The sequence below is a fragment of the Lissotriton helveticus genome, chromosome 5_1 (assembly GCF_964261635.1).
Source record: "Lissotriton helveticus chromosome 5_1, aLisHel1.1, whole genome shotgun sequence".
Taxonomy (NCBI): domain Eukaryota; kingdom Metazoa; phylum Chordata; class Amphibia; order Caudata; family Salamandridae; genus Lissotriton; species Lissotriton helveticus.
Genome location: NC_136065.1, coordinates 96,425,780 through 96,449,798, shown reverse-complemented (window position 1 = coordinate 96,449,798; position 24,019 = coordinate 96,425,780). Strand labels below are relative to the sequence as shown.

The 24,019-nt window shown below is 43.5% G+C and overlaps 1 protein-coding gene across 2 annotated transcripts in view; it reads right to left on the bottom strand.

Moving 5' to 3' along the window:
- LOC144752986 (E3 ubiquitin-protein ligase TRIM39-like) overlaps window positions 1-24,019 on the bottom strand; it is a 188,487-nt gene that overhangs the window by 56,141 nt on the left and 108,327 nt on the right. For both annotated transcript variants that reach the window (XM_078640795.1, XM_078640797.1), the window contains exon 4: window positions 19,747-19,769. In XM_078640795.1, the coding sequence (XP_078496921.1) occupies window positions 19,747-19,769 (23 nt within the window). The remainder of the gene's footprint in view (window positions 1-19,746; window positions 19,770-24,019) is intronic.

Sequence of the window (24,019 nt, the reverse complement as noted above, 5' to 3'; positions counted from 1 at the left end):
GTTGGCAGGTTGTGGGCGGGGCCCGACAGCAAGAGGAAGCCGAGCCTCATGGGCTCACATTAGCTGTTGGGCCACCAGAGTGCGGCAGCATGATGAGTAACGCCGGGAGTCTACCACGCAGTATTACGCCAGGAGGAGGATCGAAGATTCCGAGCCCGACAGACTTCACTCCGTATCTCAGGCCACGGGGTGTCACTAGGAAGTTAGGCAGAAGACGCCTGACAGCCGCCAAGGAATGGGGAGTGGGGCTGAGCTTTTTTGTATTGAGCTCCCATTGCTGTGAGGTCGGAGGCCTTGGTGTTCCATGCTGTGTGTGTTGAAAATCATTACATAGCGGGTACAAGGCTGAGTTGTGTCCGGAGGTGCTCTACTGAGGTTATTTCATTGCAACTGCCTCACTCTAATGACCATATATGCGTGCCCTGACATTATGATGTGCTGTGGGGGCTCATAACGTGCAATTGCCAGAAAGGGGCACCTGGGTGTGCGGTAATGCGGTCTATACCTAATGTGCTTATGCTGTTGTGGTAATGTGTGCACCCTATGAGCAGTTACGTTTATGCCTGAGATGTGCTGGTGAAATGTGAATGGTGACTAGTGATTACTATAGTGCGCGAAGGTTGTATATGTGTAATATGCTCTTCTATGAAATGGTATATGTTCATGCCTCATGCTTGGTGCTAAGTGCGCCCTTAACAGTAGTTACTGGTTGCCTTCGCTGACTGAATTATGATGTTATGACAGTGGCCCGATTGGACCTGTAGAGTATATAATCCCTGAAAAGTCATACCAAGTGCCAGGTGGCACAGTGTATATATGTGATTATATTCTAATGTGTTTTATGAGTAATACAAAGGATATTTTTGATATAACCTTGTGTCGAGTTTCTTTTGTGGTGTGCCTCGTGTGTCGCTGCTGTGTGTGTGTGTTGCCCAAACGCTTTACAAATTGCCTCAGGGACTGCTCGTGCCAAGCTACCAAGGGGGTGAGCAGGGGTCATCTTTGATGTGTAACTCCTCTGCCCTGACTAGAAGGGTGGTTTCTGCCTCGCTTAGGCGCTTGCCCTAGCCAACCAGAAATCCCATTTCTAACAACACCGAAAGGAAGAAGACCCTGGCATAAGTACGGGAGGTGACGAGTAAGGCCAGGTTTAAATTGACACAATTCTATTACATATATCAAGCTAACCTGACACCACAGTGCCTACACAGGTTCTACCCGGAGAGACCAGAAGGTGCTGTAATCCCGGCTGATTTCAGTTAGGTTACTTAGAAATGTCCATTGTTCCACCCCTACTGGGACACGGTGCTGTGTGAAGTCCGCAGAATAATGCATGTGAATGCATACCTAATGATTCGTCATTGTTTACTGGTGTTGGGGCCATTTCACAGAACTAACTTAAGACAAAATCATAAACTTACTACTTTTGGTATTCACAGACGGCATTTAATAGTAGTAAAGTTAGGATTTTGTCTTAAGACAGACTTAAGACAGACTTAAGACAGACTTAAGACAAAATCCTAACTTTACTTCTACTAAATGCCTCCTGTGAATACCAAAAGTAGTAAGTTTAGGATTTTCTCTTAAGTTAGTTCTGTGAATTGGGCCCGTTGTTGCCACTCCACAAAAAGGGGGAAAAATGCAGCACAAATTTGTCCAGTTGGGGGTTGTACAAGTCCATGGGTGTATAGCAATACACCGGGCGAGCCTGACACCCTTGAACATGGACTAAATGGGTATCTGATCTCCTGGCGTTGTCGGTGGCTCAGGAGGGCAGACTCCAGAGAGTCCGCACAGACAATAACGCAGAACGGGACCTTGAGATCCGGGGCAAGATGATTACGAAACTGTACAATCATGACATTGAAAGGAGAGTTACTCCAAGAACATATAGTCGGAGAGGGGATTAACCGGCCTGCCCATGTTGATTGCTGCCCAATCGCCCCTGAAAAGTTCACGGAGGCCATCGACACACCCTCACCCAGCGATTGCACATGATTGGAGGGACCAGGAGAGGGGTGCGGTAAGTCCTTAGCCAAGGAGCAGCGACCTCTGCAAAGACTGTATGTTTTACATTTGAATGGTTTGGTGCGATTCTCCTCCTCCTTTCCGTGATTGCACCTTTGTCTCCAGTTTTCTCTCCCCACCTTCTGCAATGGCTATTATTAATAGTATTACTGTAATGTTACCTGTACCCGACGAGGGCACATGATGATGCTGAAGTTGTATTGTTTATACCTCTCTTTTTTCTCTCTGGGCAGGGACTGATGTGACACTAACCCCTCGAAGGATTCCTGCTCCTATGTGTCAAATTACTGTTTTGTCGGTATTGTATATGACCTATGTTGCCATAAAAAAAATTAAGAAACACATTTTCTAAACAATGATTGATAAGATTACTGTCTGGAATTCTTCTAGGAGTGTATAGTTTTGTAGAATGAGATGTGTTAAATATGACCCACCACTGTGCCCTTTAATCCCCACGCGCACCAGGAATTGCATCTAAAACTATTTATTCAATTCCAGGGTTATGCTACACCTAAAATGCATCCATCAGATTAACTTTAATGGGTAAGAAATAGGATGTAATTCATTTAACTTTTATCTGCATGGATTCTGCAATCAGAGACCCCCAGCTCCCACTGATTCTCCCTCAAAAACATGGTAACATTGGTTTAAACCTGATTGGGACATTTAATTTACCATTTAAACATCTCTCAGGTCTGCCACTGTGTTTGAAACTGACATTTCGACCTGGAAAAATGAACCCTTCACCAGGCCTAAACCTTTGCTTTTAAAATCGAGCTCAAGCGTACAACTTCTTGTATACTTTTGTATTCTTCTCTTGAAGGCCGTGCTTTTGATTTGTTGGTTTCAATGTCCTTTAAAATTCCTTGCTTGCTAGTGATCAGCCCTGCCTCTCTGTCCCTCTTTCTCTTCCATTCCTCCCATGGAGCTGGGACTAAGTAGTGTCTCATTCCTCTATGGTTCCTTATCCGTTCTTTGGGGGAATCTTTTTTTGGGGTTTCCTACTTGGTTACTGTTTGCCTGTGTTTAACATTGGTGCTATAGCTGCTTACATATAAATATAGCATTCCTTCTTTCCACCTTCACTTAATGCCACAGTTGGCAAACTGACATTTCGACCTGGAAAAAAAAAACCTTGCACAAGGCCTAAACCTTCCTTTTTAGGTTGAATTTAAGCGTATGACCTCTTGTATACTTTAGTATACTTCTCTTGTGGCCTTAAAGCCACCCCACTGTGTTTGTTTCAGTGTCCTTTAAAAGTACTTGCTTGCTAATGGTCAGCCCTGCCTCTTTGTCCCGCCTTTTCCCTTCTGTTCCTCCTACGGAGCAGGGACGAAGTACTGTCTCATTCTGCTATGGTTCTTTATCTGTTCTTTTGGTGGACTATTGTTTTCTTGGTTCCTACTCTGCTACTGTTTGCCTGTGTTCAGCTTTGGCGGCATAGCTGCTTACATTTAAATACAGATTCCCTTCCACCTTCTTTTAATGCCACAGTTTTGTTAGTGCTGTTTCCTGTGCCGTGCCTCCAGCTCCGGTGTTTGTATTTTTATGACATTATGGCACTTTTTGATGTCCACGGTCAGTTGGACTTTTTTGGTAGGATAATCGTTTGGTTAGGACTTTCTTTTGAAGAGGAATTGTGTTTGTTGAAGTCTTGTTTGTAAGAAGGCATGAGGCATTGCAGCCCCTCCCGCTCCTCCTTGAGCCTGGTGCTCCCGTCCTTACCCTGACCCCTCCCGTCATGTTACAAGAGCTGCAGCCTCGTAGGAGACACCTGCATCCAGAGATTGTGCTCAGAAATGGTTCATTGATGTGCATGCGGTTTGGCTGTATCGTACTTTGAGGTAGACGTGAAACCACTCCTATTAACTAAATTCTACTTTTCTCGCTTCAGTAATTGGCTGTAGACTGCGAGAGGTTAATGAGGAAATGACTCACCCAGCCCACAAACGAACAATGCTTCAGTGCTGTGCGGTTTTTGTTTTGGGCAGTTTTATATAGCGAAACTCGACCAGAAGGTTTCAGAGAACTTTACATGAGCACCAGTTGCATTAAAGAGGGACACATTCATTTTTTTGTATTTTTTTTTAGGCACGGGATATTATGTGATTTGCCCAGAATCACAGGATGGTTGAGCCTCAAGCCAGACTCAATCCCGGTTCCACAGCTTCAAAGTCGGCCGCTCTTGCCCTGTTTCCTAAAGTAACCATTCTGGTAACTTCTCTGTAAAATAATGTTTATGGAAGAAGACCATTGTTACAGTAGAAAGGCAGCGTACCGCTGCTGTAAGCAACATGCATAACGATGCAAGAATGTATCAGATTCATTCTGCAAGTAAACTGCACGCAGTGCATTAACATACCAAAGAGATATGAATATAACCAGGGGCGGAGCTGAAGAAGGTCCAGCACGGGCAGTGGCACCAAGCCCAGGGGCATAAGGAGCCCCCTGCTTCGATATTAGTTGTGTTATATATTTTTTCACTAAAAGCCGGGGGAAAGGGCTGCAAATTTGATTGCTTTCATTAAGATCCAAAGCACCTTTGCTTCACCACTGTAAATATCCACAAAACAAATAAATTATCACTTTTAATTTGTTTTCAAAATTGTGATCTGAGAACCTGTAAATTTATGATGAGAGCAGGCAGGAAGAATGTGTGTATGGTATTGAAGTAATTAAAAATATACAAAAGACGTTGTAGAGTGACAGCTAAGAAGTAGTCTGGTTTGAGTGATACACCTTAAGTTGCGCATTGAATATTACATGGCGACTTTATTCCACAGTACGTACCTAAACTTACTACTTAAACAATACAGGAAAAAATAAATAAAAAGTGGACGAATGCAAAGTGCGGTGTGATCAAAATCATAACTGGGTGCTGTATGCTTGTCTTGAAGACATTTGGGGCTTCATTTATGAGACTCCTTGCGCTTCTGGAAGTCACTTTTTCTGACGTTCCGTGGCGCAGAGGCCTGCGTGATATTTATCAGGCAGCACTAAGCCACTTTTTTTGGCTTAATGCTGCCTGATAAATATCAGTCCCTTTAACGCAGTGTTCTGCGTTAAAGGGGCGTGCAATGGGTGTTTCTGGGGGCGTTTCCAGCCACATCCATGGCCTTTTGACACTGCCCCAGATTTACGAGAAATCGTAAATCTGAGGCAGTGCCAAAAGCTTGCACCTCCCCAGGGGAGGCGCAAGGGTGGTGCAATGGGGAGAAATATTTTTATTTCCCCTTGCTAAGAAAAGCCTCATGTGATTATTTTTGTACACAAAAGTTTCCCTTCCTGTACAAAAATAATCATCCCTGCAACGCAGGCACCCTTACACCATTGTGCAAAGGTGCCTGCGTTGGCGCACTGCAGCCCATTGTGCGCAGGCACAGGGGAAAAGGAAAGGAATGCGCCGTATCTTATAGATACAGCGTATTCCTGCCCTTTTCTTTTGCTGTAGAAAAGCGCAGCAGGAAGGCCTGCTGCGCTATCTACGGCAACACCTCATAAATGAGGCGCTTAGAATTTAAGCAGGAAGAGAAAGGCAGTGCAGTATAGAAGTCTTGAAGATTGACATGTTATGTAATCGACCATTAGTGTGGCCCTTGTTTCTCTCTGTATGGATTACAGAAGGAGCCATATTATGGTTTGGAGAGGAGTATTATTGTTTCTATGCCTTTTGTAGGCAGAGTTTGGTGTGGCACTGACTCCAGGTATACTCACATCACAGCAAACCTGGCACTGCTGGTCTGCATGCTCATGTGTAAAGGTTGTGTGAGAAACATGATAGGACACACTTTAGGCAGCTTGTTTACACTTAAAATTGTTGAGGTGTCACTTGGCAGATGTATTACCCTGTTGGTGTTATTTTCAGTTTAAATAATGTTCCCTTTGTAAAATGAGCATTATTAATTTGAAATGATAATGCTGTGAAGAACAGAACTGTGTTTTCTTGACTTATGCGAATTAGGCCTCAATTAGGCTCTGACTCCATTTTGGATTGGGAAGTAGCCATGTTTTTATTTCTCACTGACACTGCTCAAAGCAAAATGTACCCTGATGCTTTGTGTGGATACGCTGCATTTTATTTGAATTGTTTCTTTTCACTGCCTCTTCCTGCTCACTCGCTGTAGTCCTATCCATTTCTAAGGCTGATATTGTTTATGTGGCCAGATTTGTGCTAAAATGTCCGATGACTTCAGGTCAAGGAGTGCTAATTATTATCGTCTTAGAGAGATAGTGCTAGGATGGTGGCATTGAATGACTTATTACATTTGTATTCTGATTGGACAACATGCAGTACATTGGCACACCCTATGCTAACTGCGCGATTTAAGTTGCTGTTATGGTTAATTTTGTTACAAAAGGATGCATGTTAACGGGTGTTCCAGAGAGATATTTTAGACTCTTTCCAGAGCCGCTAGGGATGTTGTTTGATACTCTATTGATTTGCTGCATATTCTGGACTTAGAGCAGTTTTTTGTATTTTGTTCATGCTGTTTTTTCCTAATGACTCATTTATTATGCAATTGAAACTATCTATTGTTTTACCTTCTGTATTGCACTTTAATATTTTAATAAACCTTCATGGTTTCTAAATTACTGATCTTGAACCTTTTTAAAATTAGAGTTGACTCAAACATCAGCATTGACTTATACATGTATTGGGATTTGCTGGACACTTTGGGCCCGATTCACAAAGGTAAACTGAGTCAAAGATCTAACTTTACAACTCCGATAAAGAGCCCCTCTTTGAGGTGTGCCCGTTGGGCAGTGCACTGCCTGCCCAACGAGGAGCATTGCCTATGATGAAGCATGACACTCGCAAGGGTGTGTGAGGCCAGTATATCCAACATATTGGATACCCAGGGTTAGCTCTCATCCGAGCACTACCCCTAGCACCTTAGTGACCCCCCCTTCCTTTCCTTTAGGAACAGCCCTTTATTTATACCTCATCATATCGACCTTATCATAGCTAAAGACAACATTATTCAACTTGAGGACATTTTACCCTGTGACTGGTTGGATCATCACCAAATATCTTTCTGCATCCAGGAAAAAGGTCATGCGCAGACAGGGCCAACCACGTAAAATCAAACAACTGTCTCGTAACCAGAGACACATCAACATTAGTGATCTAACATCCATCAGCAAGAATAGTCTTAAGCCACCCCCTAACATGACCAATCTGGACGACCTAACTGATCACCACATTAACCATATGACTAGTATTTTCGACTATATTGCGCCTAAGCAACTCAAAAGGTTTCCGATCAAACAATCCAAACCCAGGTTTAATAGCTCCCTAAATGATTAATGTTGCAAACGTAGGCTTTCAGAGAGACTTTGGAGAAACTCTCTCTCCACTTCCAGCCTCAATCAGTTAAGGAAGATGAGAAGCGCATACAGCAAACATTCGCAATGCTAAAACCGATCACTTCAGGGCTCAGCTTGACAGCGCTAAAAACAGACCCAAGAAACTCTTTGAAATCAAACAGCAAGCTAACCACTCTACCGACCATAGCTCGACACATGTGATCTCATTTCCTAGTGGAGAGGACTTCTCAGCACACTTCTCTGAAAAGACAAGGAAAATTGAACTTGAGCTGCAACCTACCACGCCACATTTGCTCCCTGTGAACTCCTTCACATCATTAGAGGAACCTACGGAACCCCCTGCAGTGAGCGCACCTTCCTTCCACATAATTTGCGCTCCCAAAAACAATGCATCTTGGAATACTTTTCTTCTTCCAGTGACACGGAGCTGCTCCAATCTATGGTGTCCTTAAAACCTTCTAAACCCTTCAGCCATCCACTACCAGCCAAGTTTTTTAAAGATCTCAATTGAGCCATCCTCCCACTATGGTCCCGGATCATCCAAGAATCCCTCTTACATAGGAGGATTCCAGATTGCCTCAAGTCGGGTCAAGCCACTCCCATGCCAAAGAAGCCCAATGCTGACTTAGCTGATCCTAACTACTTCCGTCCGATCACCAGTATCATGAATCTAGCTAAACTGCTTGGGAAATGCGTCCACACACAGCTCTGCAACCATATTGGAAATTTCAACTCTTTGACCTCTACCATTTGGGTTTCAGAGCAGGGAACAGTACTGAAACAGCACCAACTCACATCGTTGATGACACCTTGAGATCTCTTGATCAAAATGTCCCTTGTCTTTTTATAATTCTTGACCTGTCCTCAGCATTTGACACTATTAAACATGAAAACCTAATTGCTCTTCTTCAATATAGGATGGGATTTCCGGGCCAATGTTAAACTGGTTTGCCTCTTTCGTAGAGAATCGCACCCAAAGAATCAAAGTTAACCAATCCCTTGCAACCAATACCCTGGTCACCAATGGAGTACCTCAAGGCTCCACACTTTCGCCCACTCTTTTCAACCTTTTTATGGAACCTCTCTCCGATATAACTGTCTAACATCCAGTACCATATGTATGCGGATGACACTGAACTATATTTGAAGATCGCCTCTCCAGATGACAAAAAAAAACTCTAAATGATGCACTCCTAAAAACTCAACAATGGTTAACTCATAACCATCTATTGTTAAATACTCTCAAAACTGAATTTCTTCTGATTGCCCCCCCCAAACAATCTGCACCTACCCATGATTGGCTAAAACAACTTTCTACTCTTAACTGCACACCGCATGTTGTTGACTCCGCTAAATCTTTAGGTATAGCCTTGGACAAATACCTAAAAATGCTAAAATCACATCAGGGCTACTTTTAGGGGAGCCAATCTTCAGCTCAACATCCTTAGGAAAACCAAGCCTTTTCTTCCTCCTGAGGACATTCAGCCAGCTGTACAATCCCTAGTTATCTCACACTTGGAATATGGTTTGGTGACCCTTGCTGGGCTATCTAAAAGTAGTTTGGCTCCGCTTAGCGCCACACTGAACGCTTCGGCCAGACTCATCACTAGCTCTAGAAAACTTGACCACATTACGCCAGACCTAATTCAACTAAACTGGCTGACCATTGAAGCGAGGATCAGACTCAAGATAGCTTGCCTGATGCACAAAGCTATTCATCACAACACCCCTTTTACCTGGCAAAAAAATTGAGATATCTGGCTCGAGATGAAACTTCAGAAGCTCTAACACCCCATTATTGAATCCTCCCAAATTCAATAAGAAAAGAACTTACAATTGTGCTTTCTCTGGTCTTGCTCTAAGAGTATGTAACGCTCTTCCCCCAGAGATCAGAACCAACTCATCTACTGCCTCTTTCAAAAAACATGTCAAAGAGCTACTCCTGAATGACCTCCAACAGTATTAACATGGATATTATCTCAATCTACTTCTTTCTCCGGTCTGGATACTCTCTTTTAACGTGCTGTTTAAATTGGCTTTAGATTTCTTCTCTGCTGCAACCATTCTGGTCCCACTAATCTAGCTGACTCCCCATGCCCCCCTTTGACCTTGTTTTTCCCATCTTGACCTTTTGATTGTTAAGTTATCTCTTCTGATCCATTTTGTTGTTGTACTCATACTTACGCCACTTTGTACAGCGCACCGCTACCCGTTTGGGTCATATTCGCACATTATAAAACTTTTCAAATAAACATAACCTGACAGAGATAAAAGCCTCTATTACGCGCCTTGTGGGCCACTAGTTTTGTTTATTCTTCGAAAAGATACAGAGACAGGTTTTTATAGCTACCAGAAATCAGAAGATGGCATCCTTTCATGGCGTTTGCCAGACAGGACAGGTAAAGACAAATGTATATTTTATTGTTTTATAGCCTCTGCAGCCAGGGAGGCAGCCATAGGAATCACATTTCAGTTAGACATCACAGGTCCTCAGGCCTTGGGATGCATCCATAAATGAATCCGGGGGCACACGTATATTCCTGAATCAGACTGCAGGACCCAGTGTTTAGTAATTGTATAGGTATTTAGTCCCTGGAGGCACAGCACCCAGGATAATATACTGCATTGCTAAACACTTATAAGGGAAGGTCCTTTCCCTCACATGCTTTGCTCAGTGTCTGGAAGGAATACACAACCCACAATACGTGAGCCAATCACAGTCATGTAAATGAGGACACTGGCATACAGGCACAAGTGATTTGAGCAGAAAAATGCCAACTTTCTATAAAGTGCAGAAATAACTTTCTAAAAGTGGCGTTTTCAAAATTGTAATTTTCAATTAAAATGTATTTGAGTGTAAACATATTTCCCTATCTGTCCCCAAACTGAAGTTATCACTTATTAAGTTTAATAAGGTAACTAAGTGTTAGCCTGTGGGAAAGATAGGCCTACGATGTGTAAAATTAGATTTTCACTGCTAGAATATGTACAACGGAAACACATGTCCTACGTTTTCAATACAATGCACCCTATCCTTGTAAGCATTAACAAGCATTTGCAATGCAATAGGTCTAGAAATTTGCGGGAGTTAAAGCTATTTGCGGTGTAAAAGGTCCCAAAGGCCACAGCACTGTAAAGCAAAGCGAATGGGTAAATGATATTCTCATTTACACCGCAAATAGCTTTAACTCTCACAAATTTCTAGACCCATTGCGGAATTTCCCCACCCAAAGCTGACACTAGTATTAAACTGGGATCTTCAAAGCATACCATCAGAACACTCCTATTAGTTTGGAAGTTTCAGAAGGACTGCCTTGCTGCTGGGAGGACTGCATTGCTGTCTGAAACAAAAGGACTGGACCTGCTTGCCTTCATCACAAGGGTTGGTCAGCTGATGCCCTGTGTGACCAGTACCAACTTGACTGGCCTGGACCTGCCTGAGCCTTTTGTTGACCTCTGTCTGATTCACAACAGGTAACCTCAGGTCCTGGACCGTTGTCTGGCATCAGTAGAAGCGCCTCCTGCAGAAAAGGTGAAGAAACAGATGTTTTGGGCTCCTCTTGGCTGTAAAGCCATTTCTTTCCGCCACAAATGAACCAGCAATGCAAAGCTTCAGAGGGACTGGATATTCACTACGACAACAACCGTTCATGATGACTGCCAATGGGAGGCCTCTGCCACCCAGAACAGCGCTCGTTGCAAGGACTTGAGAAAGTAACTTCCTAGTGGGACTACCATAGTCCTTGAGTCAAATCTACACTCCATTGCTATTGTCCTGACCTTGTAACTATATTCCACTTCCCCGTGACCAGATACTTGAAATTGGGCTTTGTATTTCTTGGCTCTATTTCTACTAACATCTTTAAAAATGAATAACGTTGGTTCTATTGATTGGATTCATGTTCTTTTGGTATCATTTTATTTATTAAAATAAACTATGTTTCTAAATTGCTTTGGGATTTTTATGGTTCACCCTCATAAGGATTGTGGTTGTTGCTTGAGTGGTGTTCTCATCCCATTAAATAATATCCCAATATCATACAGATACAATAGAGTGAAACCTAGTGAGACCACATGAGGAGGTGTAAAAGCACAAGACTTGGTAAAACCACAGGAGGTGGTATAACAGAGAGAGACCTTGAGAGACCACAGGAAGCATAACTGAGCGAGACCTAGGGAGACGACTGGAGGAGGTACAAGAGAGCCAGGCCTTGTGAGGCCACAGGAGGGGGCATAACTGAGCGAGACCTAGTGAGACGACTGGAGGAGGTACAAGAGAGCCGGGCTTTGTGAGGCCACAGGAGGGGGTCAGCAGAGCCAGGCCTGATGAGAGCACAGGAGGGTACAACAGAGTCAGGGCTGATAGGAATTTTACAAGGCATAGAAACAGATTCAGTCCTTGTGAGAGGACATGAGGGGAAAATAGAGCTAGGCCTTGTGAGACCACAGGAGGGTAAAACAGGGCCATACCCTGTAAGACCAGAGAAAAGTGCACCTCAGACAAGCCTGTAGAGAATAACCAAGACAGGACTTGAGATCACACGAATAGACAGCAGAGCCAGGCCTCTTGAGACACCATGAGGAATACGATGGAGCGAGACCAGTAAATCCACAACCAGGCGTTAAAATACCCGGGGGGGGGGGGGAAGAGCGCAGCCAGGCCTCAAGGCTGGAGGAGGGTACAACAGAGCCCAGGGCATGAGACCACACGAGGATAAAACAGGGCCATACCTTGTGAGGCCAGAGTCGGGTGCACCGGAGACAAGCCTGGTCAGACTACAGGGGAGTATAACCAAGACAGTACCTGAGATCACAGGAAAGGACAGCAGAGCCTGGTCTCAAGAGACACCAGGAGGAATACGATGGAGCGAGACAAGTGAGACATCAGCCAAGCCTTACAACACCCAAGGAGGGGACAGCATAGCCAGGCCTCAAGACTAGAGGAGGGTACAACAGAGACAAGGGCACAAGACCACAAGTGGGGTACAGCAGAGACAGGACTCATGAGATCGCAGGATGTCTGCAAACATCAGGCAGAGTTCACAGGAATCTGTCCTTCTCTGGACTGGCCATTAACCCCCTCCCCCTCCCCAGTCTCTTTCCATGTAAAACCTCAATTAAATAATCCAGAGACATGTCTATGTCCTACTGCTCTCAGATAACAATTTCTCAATTGATGAATCCCTGTTTCTAATAAAACAAGCCCCAAATCTGTATCCTCGCCCTAGTTCAATCCCACCCTCTCTTTTGTTCACTGACGAGTCCAACAATCTTCAGCGCAGCAGCAGATGTCTGTTGTGCTTATGGAAGTGCGACAGTAAGTCTGAAGCAAAGCTGGAATAAAAAAATAGGAGCCTGTCTCCTTTTGGGTAAAACCTGGGCTCGTTCTTCTTAATACTTTTAACTATTGTTCTGTGTCTTGTTTACTGGCAGCTGCCAATATTAGTGAGTCCGATGCGGCAAAGCAATGCTGCATTTTTCTAGAATTTCACACGCCTTAGTTGACAGATTTCACTCAAACAGAAACACTAGAACTGTTCTCCTTGCAGCGCTAGATGATATTAGAATGGCTGTGGATGTCATCAACCCAAGACATGAAGAACATAAGTTTGTTGACACGTTTTGTCACTTTTAACCCCTTAACTGCTGGGCATGCCCAACACCCCCCACCCCCCACCCCAGTGCCGAGTACTTATTTGGGTATTTGAGGGAGTTCCAGTTAAGGACCCTGTAACTTTTTGTCCATATAAAGTATCCACATCAAATTTGGGTACTTTTCTTACAACATCCTGAGGATTCTAAAGGTACCCAGGGTTTGTGGATTCCCCTGGATGGGACCCAGAAATTAGCCAAAATACAACTACATTTTTAATTTTGGGGAAGAATGGGAACAACATGCTGCAGATGAAAGAGTCTGTTTTTTCCCTGCAAATAGTATCAACAAATGGTTTGTAGTATTGATATTACCATCTTCCCAGCTTTCAGGGACTGACAGACTTTTGTCCGAAAACCAAATTTATTTACAAAGTTTTGGCATTTTACTGGGACAAAGCCCATTTTTGCTATTTTTTGTGCTTTCAACCTCCTTTCAGTTATTGGTAAGAATGGGTATGAAAGCAATAAGGGATCCTGAAAAGCTATACATTTCTTTAAAGTAGACAGAACTCGTAGTTCAGTAAGGGGTCATTTGTGTAGAATCTTCAAGGGTTTCTTATAGAAACTAACAGTTAAAAATAGGAAACATTGAAAAGGAGTTGAAAATTCAGCCATTTGTGCCAACGTTGTCACCTGTAACTTCATTTAAGTATGACAGATTTTTTAAAGCAATATACTGTTACATCCACAAGACCCTTCTGGTTGTGGAGATATATAGGACTTGTAGGTTCACCAAGAATCCGATATGCCCAGAGCCAATAATGAGCTGCGCCTTGCTATGGTTTTTTTTATTGTGTTCCAGGTATACAGCAAACCACTTGGTAAAATATAAAGAATGAAAAATAGGTATTGAGGAAAACTATGTATTTCTGAAATGGGAACAACATATGGAGTTTAGAAGCAGTGGTTATGTGCACAACTCCATATATGTGGGTACCTATACCAGCATCTGAATTAGAGGACTTTTTTGAAAATGATACTTTTTTACACACTGTCCTACATTTGGAAGGGATAAATGCATAGGAAGTCAATTGGCAAAAACACTTCTACTATTCTATGTTTCTCGAAGTCTCCTGGTAAAAATTGCACCTCACTTGTGTGGGTAGGCCTAGTGCCAGTGACAGGAAACGTCCCGAAACGCAATGTGAACACACCATATTTTTACAGTGAAAACGGACCCTTGAAGTGCCTAGTTGTAGATTTTTAACCCTAGCTCTGCCGGTACCTAGGGAAACCTAGCAAACCTATGCATTTTTTAAAACTAGACACCCAGGGGAATCCAGGATAGGGTGACTTGTGTGGCTTTTACCAGGTTCTCTTACCCAGAATTCCTTGCAAACCTCAAACTTTGTAAAAAAAAAAAAAACACAGATTTTTCTCAAACTTCTGTGATGGAAAGTTCTGGAATTTGTGTGGATCCACAAAATTCCACCCACCCCCACATTCCCCAAAGTCTACTGATAGAAATTAAACCTCACTCGTGTGGGTGAGTCAAGTACCCGGGACAGGCAAGGGCCCAAAACATATTGTGGCGACATCAAAATCACCTGTCACAAAAATACCTGGTTTTGCAAAGGGAGGGCACTTGGGTTTTTGGCCCCGGACTCAGAGGCCATCTAGGGAAGCCTGCCAAACCCACACATTTCTGAAAAGTAGAAGCCCTGGGGAGTCCAGGGAGGTATGGCATGCATGGATCGGGCTAAGGGATTCCCTAGCCCGAGTCCCCTGCAAATCACAAATATAGCTATAGAAACTCACATTTTACTTAATTTCTCTGTGGGAATGTTGTGGGATCACCAGCCTGACACAAATTTCCTACCACCTAGCCTTCGCCCAGGTCTCCCGATACAAATAGTACCTCACTTGTGTGGGTAGGCATAGTGGCTGCAACAGGAAATGGCCTAAATCGTACTGTGGAGACTTCAAAATGACCTATAATAAAACCACCTGGTGATGCAGGAGGGGTCTCCTTTTTTTTGGCCACAAGGCTCGCGACGGTTTAGGAAAACCTACAAAACCCACACATTTTTTAAAACTATACACCCTGGGGAGTCCAGTGAGGTATGGCTTGCATGGATCCCCCAGCGTTTTCTTACCCAGAATGCCCTGCAAACATCATATTTAGCTATAAAAATCACTTTTCCACACATTTGTGTGGATTACTGTGCCGGCACAAATGGCCTACCACCCTTGGTCTCCGAGTAAAATGATACTTCACTTGTGTGGCTCCCTAATGCAGAATCAGCAAAAAAAACATATTTGTGTTTTTAATGTAGCGCTTAAAATTTGGGGTGCTACTCCTTTAAGCCCTATGTTTTTAGCTCTTCCCAGTCACAGGCCTTTGGCCCACCCACATAAGTGAGGTATCATTTTTTTCGGGAGAACAAGGAGAACATTGGGTGGTAGGACATTCGTGCTGGCGTGGTGATCCCATGCAAGAAATTATAGAGAAAGTGATTTTTTTTGTTTAATTTGAAGGTTGCAGGGGATTCTGGGTAAGAAAACGTTGAGGGATCCACGCAAGCCATACCTCACTGGACTCGCCAAGGTGTCTAGTTTGCAGATATGTGTGGGTTTGGTAGGTTCCCCTTGATGGCCGTGAGCCCGGTGGCAAAAACCCAGATGCACCCTCCCTGCAAAACCAGGTCGTTTTATGATGGGTAACTTTGAAGTCTCCACAATATTTTTTGGTCCCTTGCCTGTCGTGGGTACTTGACCCACCCACATGAGTGAGGTATCATTTTTATCGGGAGACCTGGGGGAGCGCTGAGTGTTAGGAAATTTGAGTCACTCCGGTGATCCTACAACTTCTCACAGAAATTTGAGAACATTTTTATTTTTTTAGCAACATTTGAAGATTGCAGAGTATTCTGGCTAGGGAAACGTTGGGAGATCCAGGAAAGCCATACCTCCCTGGACTCTCCCGGGTCTCTAGGTTTCAGAAATGTGTGGGTTTGATAGGCTTCCCTAGATGGCCTCTTTTGGTATTATACTGACCGATCACCACCAGTCAGTAATAAAATGCTTCTTGCTTATTTCCCACTCCACTAGGAAATTCGCAAGACAAATATTCATATATTTGCCCTTTTCATTGTATTGCACTACACATGGAATCACTTCCCTTGTTTACCCTGGGTGACCAGTTTCCATTCTGAACTGGTCTATTTTTATATGTTGTTCTTTGCACTTCCCTTTCTAGATCTGAGGAGAATTCGCTCTCCTTGTGGTGAACTAATGTTTACTTTTCCGCACACTACTATATTTTCCTCAGCATGGTCACATATACACACAATTGTATATATATTTTAAATAGATTCTGATAAGACCTTCTCTGTATCTCTTGGACTACTTTTGGACATTGTCCTTACTACAGGTGTCCTTACTACAGGGCGCTCAGGTATACTATATTTTTATTAAATCTCACTACTAATGTTTATTCTATCCTTGCATGCAAAATGGAACACTAAATACACATATTTCTTCGTATCTAAGAAAGCACAATGCATGCAAAATCAAGTTTTTCGCTTGTATTATAAAATATACAGGCATTCTCTATGGCCCCCTTCCTTTTGTTCTCATCTTTCGGTCAACATCACCCATCATGGGTACCACTTTTTATGGCTTTGGGTGAGCTGATGCTATCATGCATTTTTACACAATATCCTCAGTGCAGTGTGACCAGCATGTTTAATTTCATGTCACTATTTTCCAACGCGTCTTCACTGCTATATGAGGTTGACTCGTAAGAATTTTATGTAAACGATTTCATGAGAGATGATGTTCCATTCCAATGTTTGTATTTTGTATTTCTGCAGCCTTGACAAAGCCCAATGGACGAAACACGTGTCAGCTGCTTTTGCTCATATAGACCAGATATTGGCCATTCCTGCTTATATATAAACCGAACATTGTGAAAACTACAAATAGAATAAAATAACTTCACAAAAAAGAACAAAAATTTGATGGACTTCATATTAGGACTAACTTCTTTATTAAATGGAATTTCTATGTGTTCTCTAGTACTTATTATTTTGTATATTTTTTGCCAAGGACATTGTCCTAAGCAGGTGTACCATGGTAGAGGTGCTACCATGGTACTACAGACACCCTGCCACCCCTAGGTGCTACCATGGTACTACAGACACCCTGCCACCTGTGTCTGTAGTACCATGGTAGCACCTCTACCCCACATGAAGTTATATGTGTATGTTCTTTTTTTTTTGTGTTTGAAAGCTTTATTAATATACTTGAATAAACAAGGACAAAAGGAATTGTATGCAGAATATACAAAAGCAAGAAGGTTATAACATTCCTAATGTCAAGAATCAATATCTAAGCATTTTATACGTTTTAAAGAGAGGGTAGGGAGAGGAAAGAAAGAGAGAAAAAGAAAGAAGGAACAAGAGAGAAAAGAAGAACAGAAAAGAAAAAAGAAAAAGAGCAGAAGAAAAACTCAGGAAAGGAGAATATGAGAAGGAAATATGACATAGCTGTATATTAGAAATTCTTCCACTCACTAAGTATTGTTTACTTCATCAATTCTCGTCTACTGGTTTTGCCTGGAATCATACCAAAATTAAATATCTGGGAGTCTGGTTCTCCAGTTCCATTTCCTCTTCTGTTAAACTGAACAAGAATTCGGTATTGGATCGCGTTAATAAATCCTTCTCTTCCTGGAATCCTCTCTTCCTATCGTGGTGGGGTAGATTAGATTCTATAAAAATGATGATTGCCCCTATTCTTATTTATATTCTCTCTATGCTACCTGTCCATATCCCTGCTATTTACTTTAAACGCCTTGACTCCTCTCTTTCTAAATTTTTGTGGAACAATAAAAAAGAGCTAGAATTTCTCTTGTCTCTCTTCGTAAAGCTAAAGCGATAGGTGGAGTTAATTTCCCGGATTTGCGTTTGTATCATAAATCCTTTTCCTTGCGTCAAGTCTCTCGATGGCTCTCGAAAGATTCGTCTCCTTTCGCTCCCCTATGGCTTTCTATTGAACGGTCTCTCATCTCCCCTTTCTCTTTTGATGAACTTCTTCACTTTTCTTCCAAATCTCCATTCACCTCCCTTCCACTTTTTCAATATTCTTCCTCCCTTCTCCGGCCTCTCTGTTCTCCTTCTGTTATATCGCGTGAATCCTTTTTGCAACAACCCATTTGGTATAACTCCCTTGTTCTCATTAACAATAGACCAATATTTTGGTCCTCATGGCATCAAAAGGGTATTATTTGGGTTCATCAGCTTTTTGATGGACTCATTCCTTGTTCCTTTCCTCAATTTCGAACTCATTTCTCTTGTCCGAGATCTTTCTTACACAAATATACCCTCTTGATGGAATCTATCCTTGATCGTTATTACTTGCTACCTTCATCTGTCACTCCTTTCACTCCCTCATCCCTTCTAACATTACTTTCTATTTTTCCTAAAGCTTCCGTTATTTATAAGTTTTTCTCCGCCCCTAATCCGGAGCGACCCAAATCCAAGATTGAATCTTCCTGGGAGTCTGACCTTGGATGTGTTTGGTCGGTTTCTCTTTGGGACAAACTCTGGCTTAAGTCCTTGAAAGTATCTCGCTCTGCTTCTCTTATCCAATCTCTCTTCTTTCTATATCATAGGCTTTATCTTTCTCCTCTTCTTCTTTCTCGCTTCTCCTCTACTTCTACTTGTTGGACATGTAATTCTCCTGATGCTGACCTTTTGCATATGTTCTTTCTCTGTCCCCCAGTATTTACCCTTTGGAACCAAGTTTGGTCTTGCATCTCTCACATTTTCTCACTCTATTCCTCATTCTCCTTCTCTTCTTTTTCTGGGTAGTCTTTCAGATACTCTCACCTTACCCCCTCATTCTGCTGGTCTTTTTGATCTTATGCTTGCTCTTTCCTTTCAACATATCTCCTCTAACTGGAAAGATCTCACAAAGGTCTCTTTGCAACATTGGTGGAACTCCCTTTGCCATTTTCACAGATTAGATGTTTCTTTTGCTTCCTCCTCCAGGCCCCCTCGTAATGTGGAACTTTATTGGCTCCCGTTAACTATTTACTTGGATCAATCTGCTGTCCAGACTCGTCCCTCTTCCACCACATCTGAGAATTTTAAACCACCCTGAAATTTTTTTTTCCCTTCTACTATTTTCTCTTTATGTGTATGAATTAGATTTATTGTTATATTTACTCTCTAATTAACTCCATTAACAATCTACACATTTATTTGGTATATATGGATATATTTCTATCAGGTTATTTTCCTGTATATTATATGTGTATGTTCTAACATCCCTAAAAATAGTGCTGACAATTGGATCGGCAATTGTTGTGAGCATAGCCACCATTTATGTCTGTATAGTTAGGACATTATGACTTAGTTTTTGCCCAACTCTGAATTGAGCAAAATCTGGGGGACTTTTCCAGAATGGGCTTGCTTTTTCTGTATGTAAAGGGTACTTTTCGTAGCTTTAAAGATACAAATATGTTTTATGAGGACAGCAGCTCATTTCTGTGGCAATTATTAAAAGAGTTTGCTGAAAACTTGCAGGGAGTTATGAAAATTTAAGAGAGTTTCCTGATGTTGCAGGGGAGGTTTATGAGGACTTAAGATTTTTTTTGAGAATTTAAAGTGAATTTATGAGGATCTGAAAGTTTCCTAACACTTGTGTGAGCTCAGAGTGGTATTTACACACAGTAGCATTGAGACCTGCTCCTTACACACTGACAGGAGGATAATAAATCAGTCTTACCTGCTTAGGGTGCTTCTGATATCCTGCAAAACAGATAAATAAACACAGTGAAATCAGTTTCCACAGGAGATATCAAAGTTATGGCAGTATTTTTAGGAGTGAAACACTTCACTATCTATGGTTAGAAAACAGTGACTGGGGTCACATGACATAGCACATTCTCGGGTATCGCATGACTAAGCACAAAATGTGATATTCTGAATGAGATCACAGGATACAACAGTAACTGATACTCGGAATGGTAATGACAGAGCAGTGTCATTCTGAATGGAGTCACAAAACACAGCACATTCTGATATTCCGAATGAGGTCACTTGGCACATTGTATGATGTTCTCAACAGGGTCACATGCATGGGCATTATTTAGGGATTGCCAGGGGTCACAGCTGTGACTCCAGGCTTGCCCCTTGTGACCCCTGACACTGCTTGTGCGACCTCTGGCTTCAGAGGTAGCAAAATGAGTACCAAGTACACAGAGGAAGCTCGCCCTTATGAGAGCCGTGTTCCACCTTTGTTTTCAGCCAGTTTTATATTACTCTAATAGTGAATAATAGATTATTATAAACTGTTAGTGTAATAAAAAATGGGGCACAAGGATCTAGAATGACAACTTCTGTGGCAGATGTCTTAAATAAAAAAAATGCTTTTAAATGTATGTAGGGTACGTGCTTGGGGATCAGAGTGTGGTTGTGTGTTTGTGAGTCTGCTGGTAAGTGTGAGCATGAGTGTGTGTAAGTAAAAGTGGGTGTCAGTGACCGGTAGTGTGTGAGAGCCACTAAAAGGGAGTGAGTGAGAATAAGTGAGAATGAGTGGCAGTGAGCATGAGTGAGTCAGAATGAGTGACAATAGGAGTAAGTGCATGAGTGATAAAGTATGAGTGAGTAAGACCTAGAGTCAGTGTGAATGAAGGAGAGAGAATGAGTGATTGAGTGTGTGAGAATGACAGAGTTAGAGAAAGAGAGTATGAGTAAGTATGATGGTGTCACAGTAAGAATGAGTGAGAGTGAGGTAGACTGAGTGAGAATGAATGAGTGTGGTTGAGTAAATGTGAGTGATATGATGTAATGCTTGCTAGTCTGCCATTGGCCCTAGCATACTGAAGGTAATTCGTAGCTTATAGAGGGACTCATAGAAAACGTCTACTGCTGGAATACTGGAGGCAATTGTTGGCATGGACAGGCATCTGTGAAAACTACTGCTACTGGCACACTGGAGGCAATTTTTGGCGTGGGGGTAACTGTGGCAAAATACTGGCACTAGCTCATTGGAGATGCTTCTTGTCATATGGGAGGAAACCATGACATACGGGGGCAACAATCACAAAATTCTAGCCCTGATGTACTAGATTTAAATCCACCCTCTGCAGTTTCTCTATGGGGGTGTTGCCCCCCTGGACCCTAAGATGCATTTAGAAAGTTTATATTACCGGCCGCGGTGCTTAGTCAAGTCAGAATTTGTATAGCGCACTACTCACCCAGAGCGTCTCAAGGCGCTTGATGGAGGGGGGTACGCTATCTATCGAATATCCAAGTTTTTAGTTGTTTTCTGAAGGAGAGGTGGTTCTGTGTAAGGCGGAGGTGGGTGCGGAGAGAATTCCAGGTCTTGGCCGCTAAGTAGGAGAAGGATCTTCCCCCCATGGTGGATCATTGGATGCGTGGAATCACGGCGAGGGCTTGATTAGACGATCGTAGTTGGCGGGTGGGGGTGTAAAAGGTCAGGCGCGTGTTTAGGTATTCGGGTCCTAGGTCATAAAGGGCTTTGTGTGCGTGGGTGAGGGGACGGAACGTTATTCTTTTGTTGACGGGGAGCCAGTGGAGGTCTTTCAGGTGACCGGTTATGTGAGCTTGGCAGGGGATGTTTAGGATGAGTCTGGCTGAGGCGTTCTGGATGCGTTGGAGTTTTTTCTGTAGTTTGGCTGTGGTTCCGGCGTAAAGGGTGTTTCCGTAGTCTAGTCGGCTTGTGACCAGTGCATGGGTGACCGTCTTTCTTGTTTCGGTGGGGATCCAACGGAAGATTTGTTTGAGCATACGTAGGATGTTGAAGCATGATGATGAGACGGCGTGGACTTGTCTGGTCATCGAGAGGGAGGAGTCCAGGATGAAGCCCAGGTTACGTGCGTGGTCCGTTGGTTTGGGTGCGTTTCCCAGGGCCGGTGGCCACCATGAGTCATCCCAAGTGGAGGGGGATGATCCTAAGATGAGGACTTCCGTTTTGTCCGAGTTCAGTTTTAAGCGGCTGTTCTTCATCCACTCGGCCACTTCTTTCATCCCATCGTGTAGGTTGGCTCTGGCGGTGGCGGGGTCGTTGGTGAAGGAGAGGATCAGCTGGGTGTCTTGTGCGCAGGAGATGATGTTGAGGTTGAGGTTGTGTTGGCGCACGATGGATGCGAGGGTACTCATGTATACGTTGAAGAGGGTGGGACTGAGTGATGATCCTTGTGGTACGCCGCAGATGACTTCAGTGGCTTCCGATTTGAAAGGGGGGAGGCGGACTCTCTGGGTTCTTCCGGCGAGGAACGAGATGATCCAGTTCAATGCTTTTCCTTGTATTCCGACGTTGCTGAGGCGTTGTATAAGGGTGCTATGACAGACTGTGTTGAAGGCTGCGGAGAGGTCAAGTAGGACGAGGGCCGCTGTTTCTCAGTTGTCCAGTAGAGTTTGAATGTCGTCTGTTGCTGCGATGAGGGCGGTCTCGGTGCTGTGTTTGGCTCGGAAGCCGGACTGTGATGGGTCGAGGGAGCAGTTGGATTCGAGGAAGGCGGCGAGTTGATTGTTGACGGTTTTCTCAATGACTTTGGCAGGGAATGGGAGGAGCGAAATGGGGCGGTAGTTCTTGAGTTAAGTGGGGTCTGCTGTGGGTTTCTTCAGGAGGGCGCTGAGTTCGGCATGTTTCCAGCTTTCCAGGAAGGTAGCGGAGTTGAGGGAGCAGTAGATGACATCTCTGAGATGGGGTGCGATAATGGAGCCTGCTTTGTTGAAAATGTGGTGGGGACATGGGTCGGTTGGCAATCCTGAGTGGATGGAGTTCATCAAGCGGATGGTGTGTTCAGTGGTGATTGGGTTCCAGGCGCAGAGGTTGTTGGAAGGGGGTTTTGGTTCGGAGGTGGGTGTGGTGGACTGATCTCCAAAGCTGTCTTGAGAGGGAGTGATGTAGTTGGTGCCGGCGGTGGGGTTGGTAAACTCTTTGACGATGTTTAATAGTTCCTTGCTGTTGTGGGCATTGTTTTCGAGTCGATCCTTGAATGCAGATTTCTTGGTGGATCGGATGAGTTGGCGGTGTTTGCGGGTGGCGTTCTTGAAGGTGGCCAGGTTGTCAGTGGTTGGTTTTTTTTGCCAGGCTTTCTCGAGGGTGCGACAGATCTTCTTGGAAATCTTAAGGCCATCATTGAACCAGGGGGCTTTTTTGCTACTTTGCTTGATTTGATGGTTTTTCAAGGGTGCTAAACCGTCAGCGCTGTGGGTGATCCATTGTGTGAGGTTGATGGCTGCTTGGTTAGGGTCGGACGATTTGGCAGGAGGGTTTTGGTGAAGTGATGAAGAGCTGGTCGGTGGTAATTTTGTTCCAGTTTCTGCGGGTAATTGGTTGTGGGTGGTTGTGGGTCGTGGTCTTTTTGTAGGTGAAGTGAACGCAGCTGTGTTCCGTCCAATGGAGTTTTGTGGTGTGATTGAAGGAGATGTGTTTGCTGGAGGAGAAGATTGGGTCGAGCGTGTGTCTGGCATAGTGGGTGGGGGTGTCTACAAGTTGTTTGAGTCCGAGATTGGCGAGGTTGTCCAGAAGGGTGGTGGTGTTGCTGTCGTTGTTCTTTTCCAGGTGGAAGTTGAGGTCTCCCAGTAGAATGTAGTCCTCGGAGGGGAGGACGTGTGGGCTAATGGAGTCAGTGATGTCTTCGCTGAATTGAAATGTGCTTATATTACAGCCGTGGGCTGGCTGCACATTGCAAGCAGCAGACATTCAATTTATGAGTGGGCGGGGGTGGGGCATCATTATGGACAGCACTGGAAGAGTGTCTGGGTCTAAAGACGTGTAAGTGCGCATGTCAGGGTAAATGGGTGTCTTCCTTTTTTTTTTTTTCAAAACCGATCAGGAAGACATGATTTGATACATACAAGGAAAACAGCATAAATAAGGTATAGTCATTACTACATAGAAAAGATTTGTATACTCTCACGTCGTTGTTTGTTTAAGAAGATTCCATTTGTTACAGAAAAGAAAAAGAGAGAAGGTACTACTTTTCCTGCCCTAATATTACAGTATATACATTTTTAATAATCAG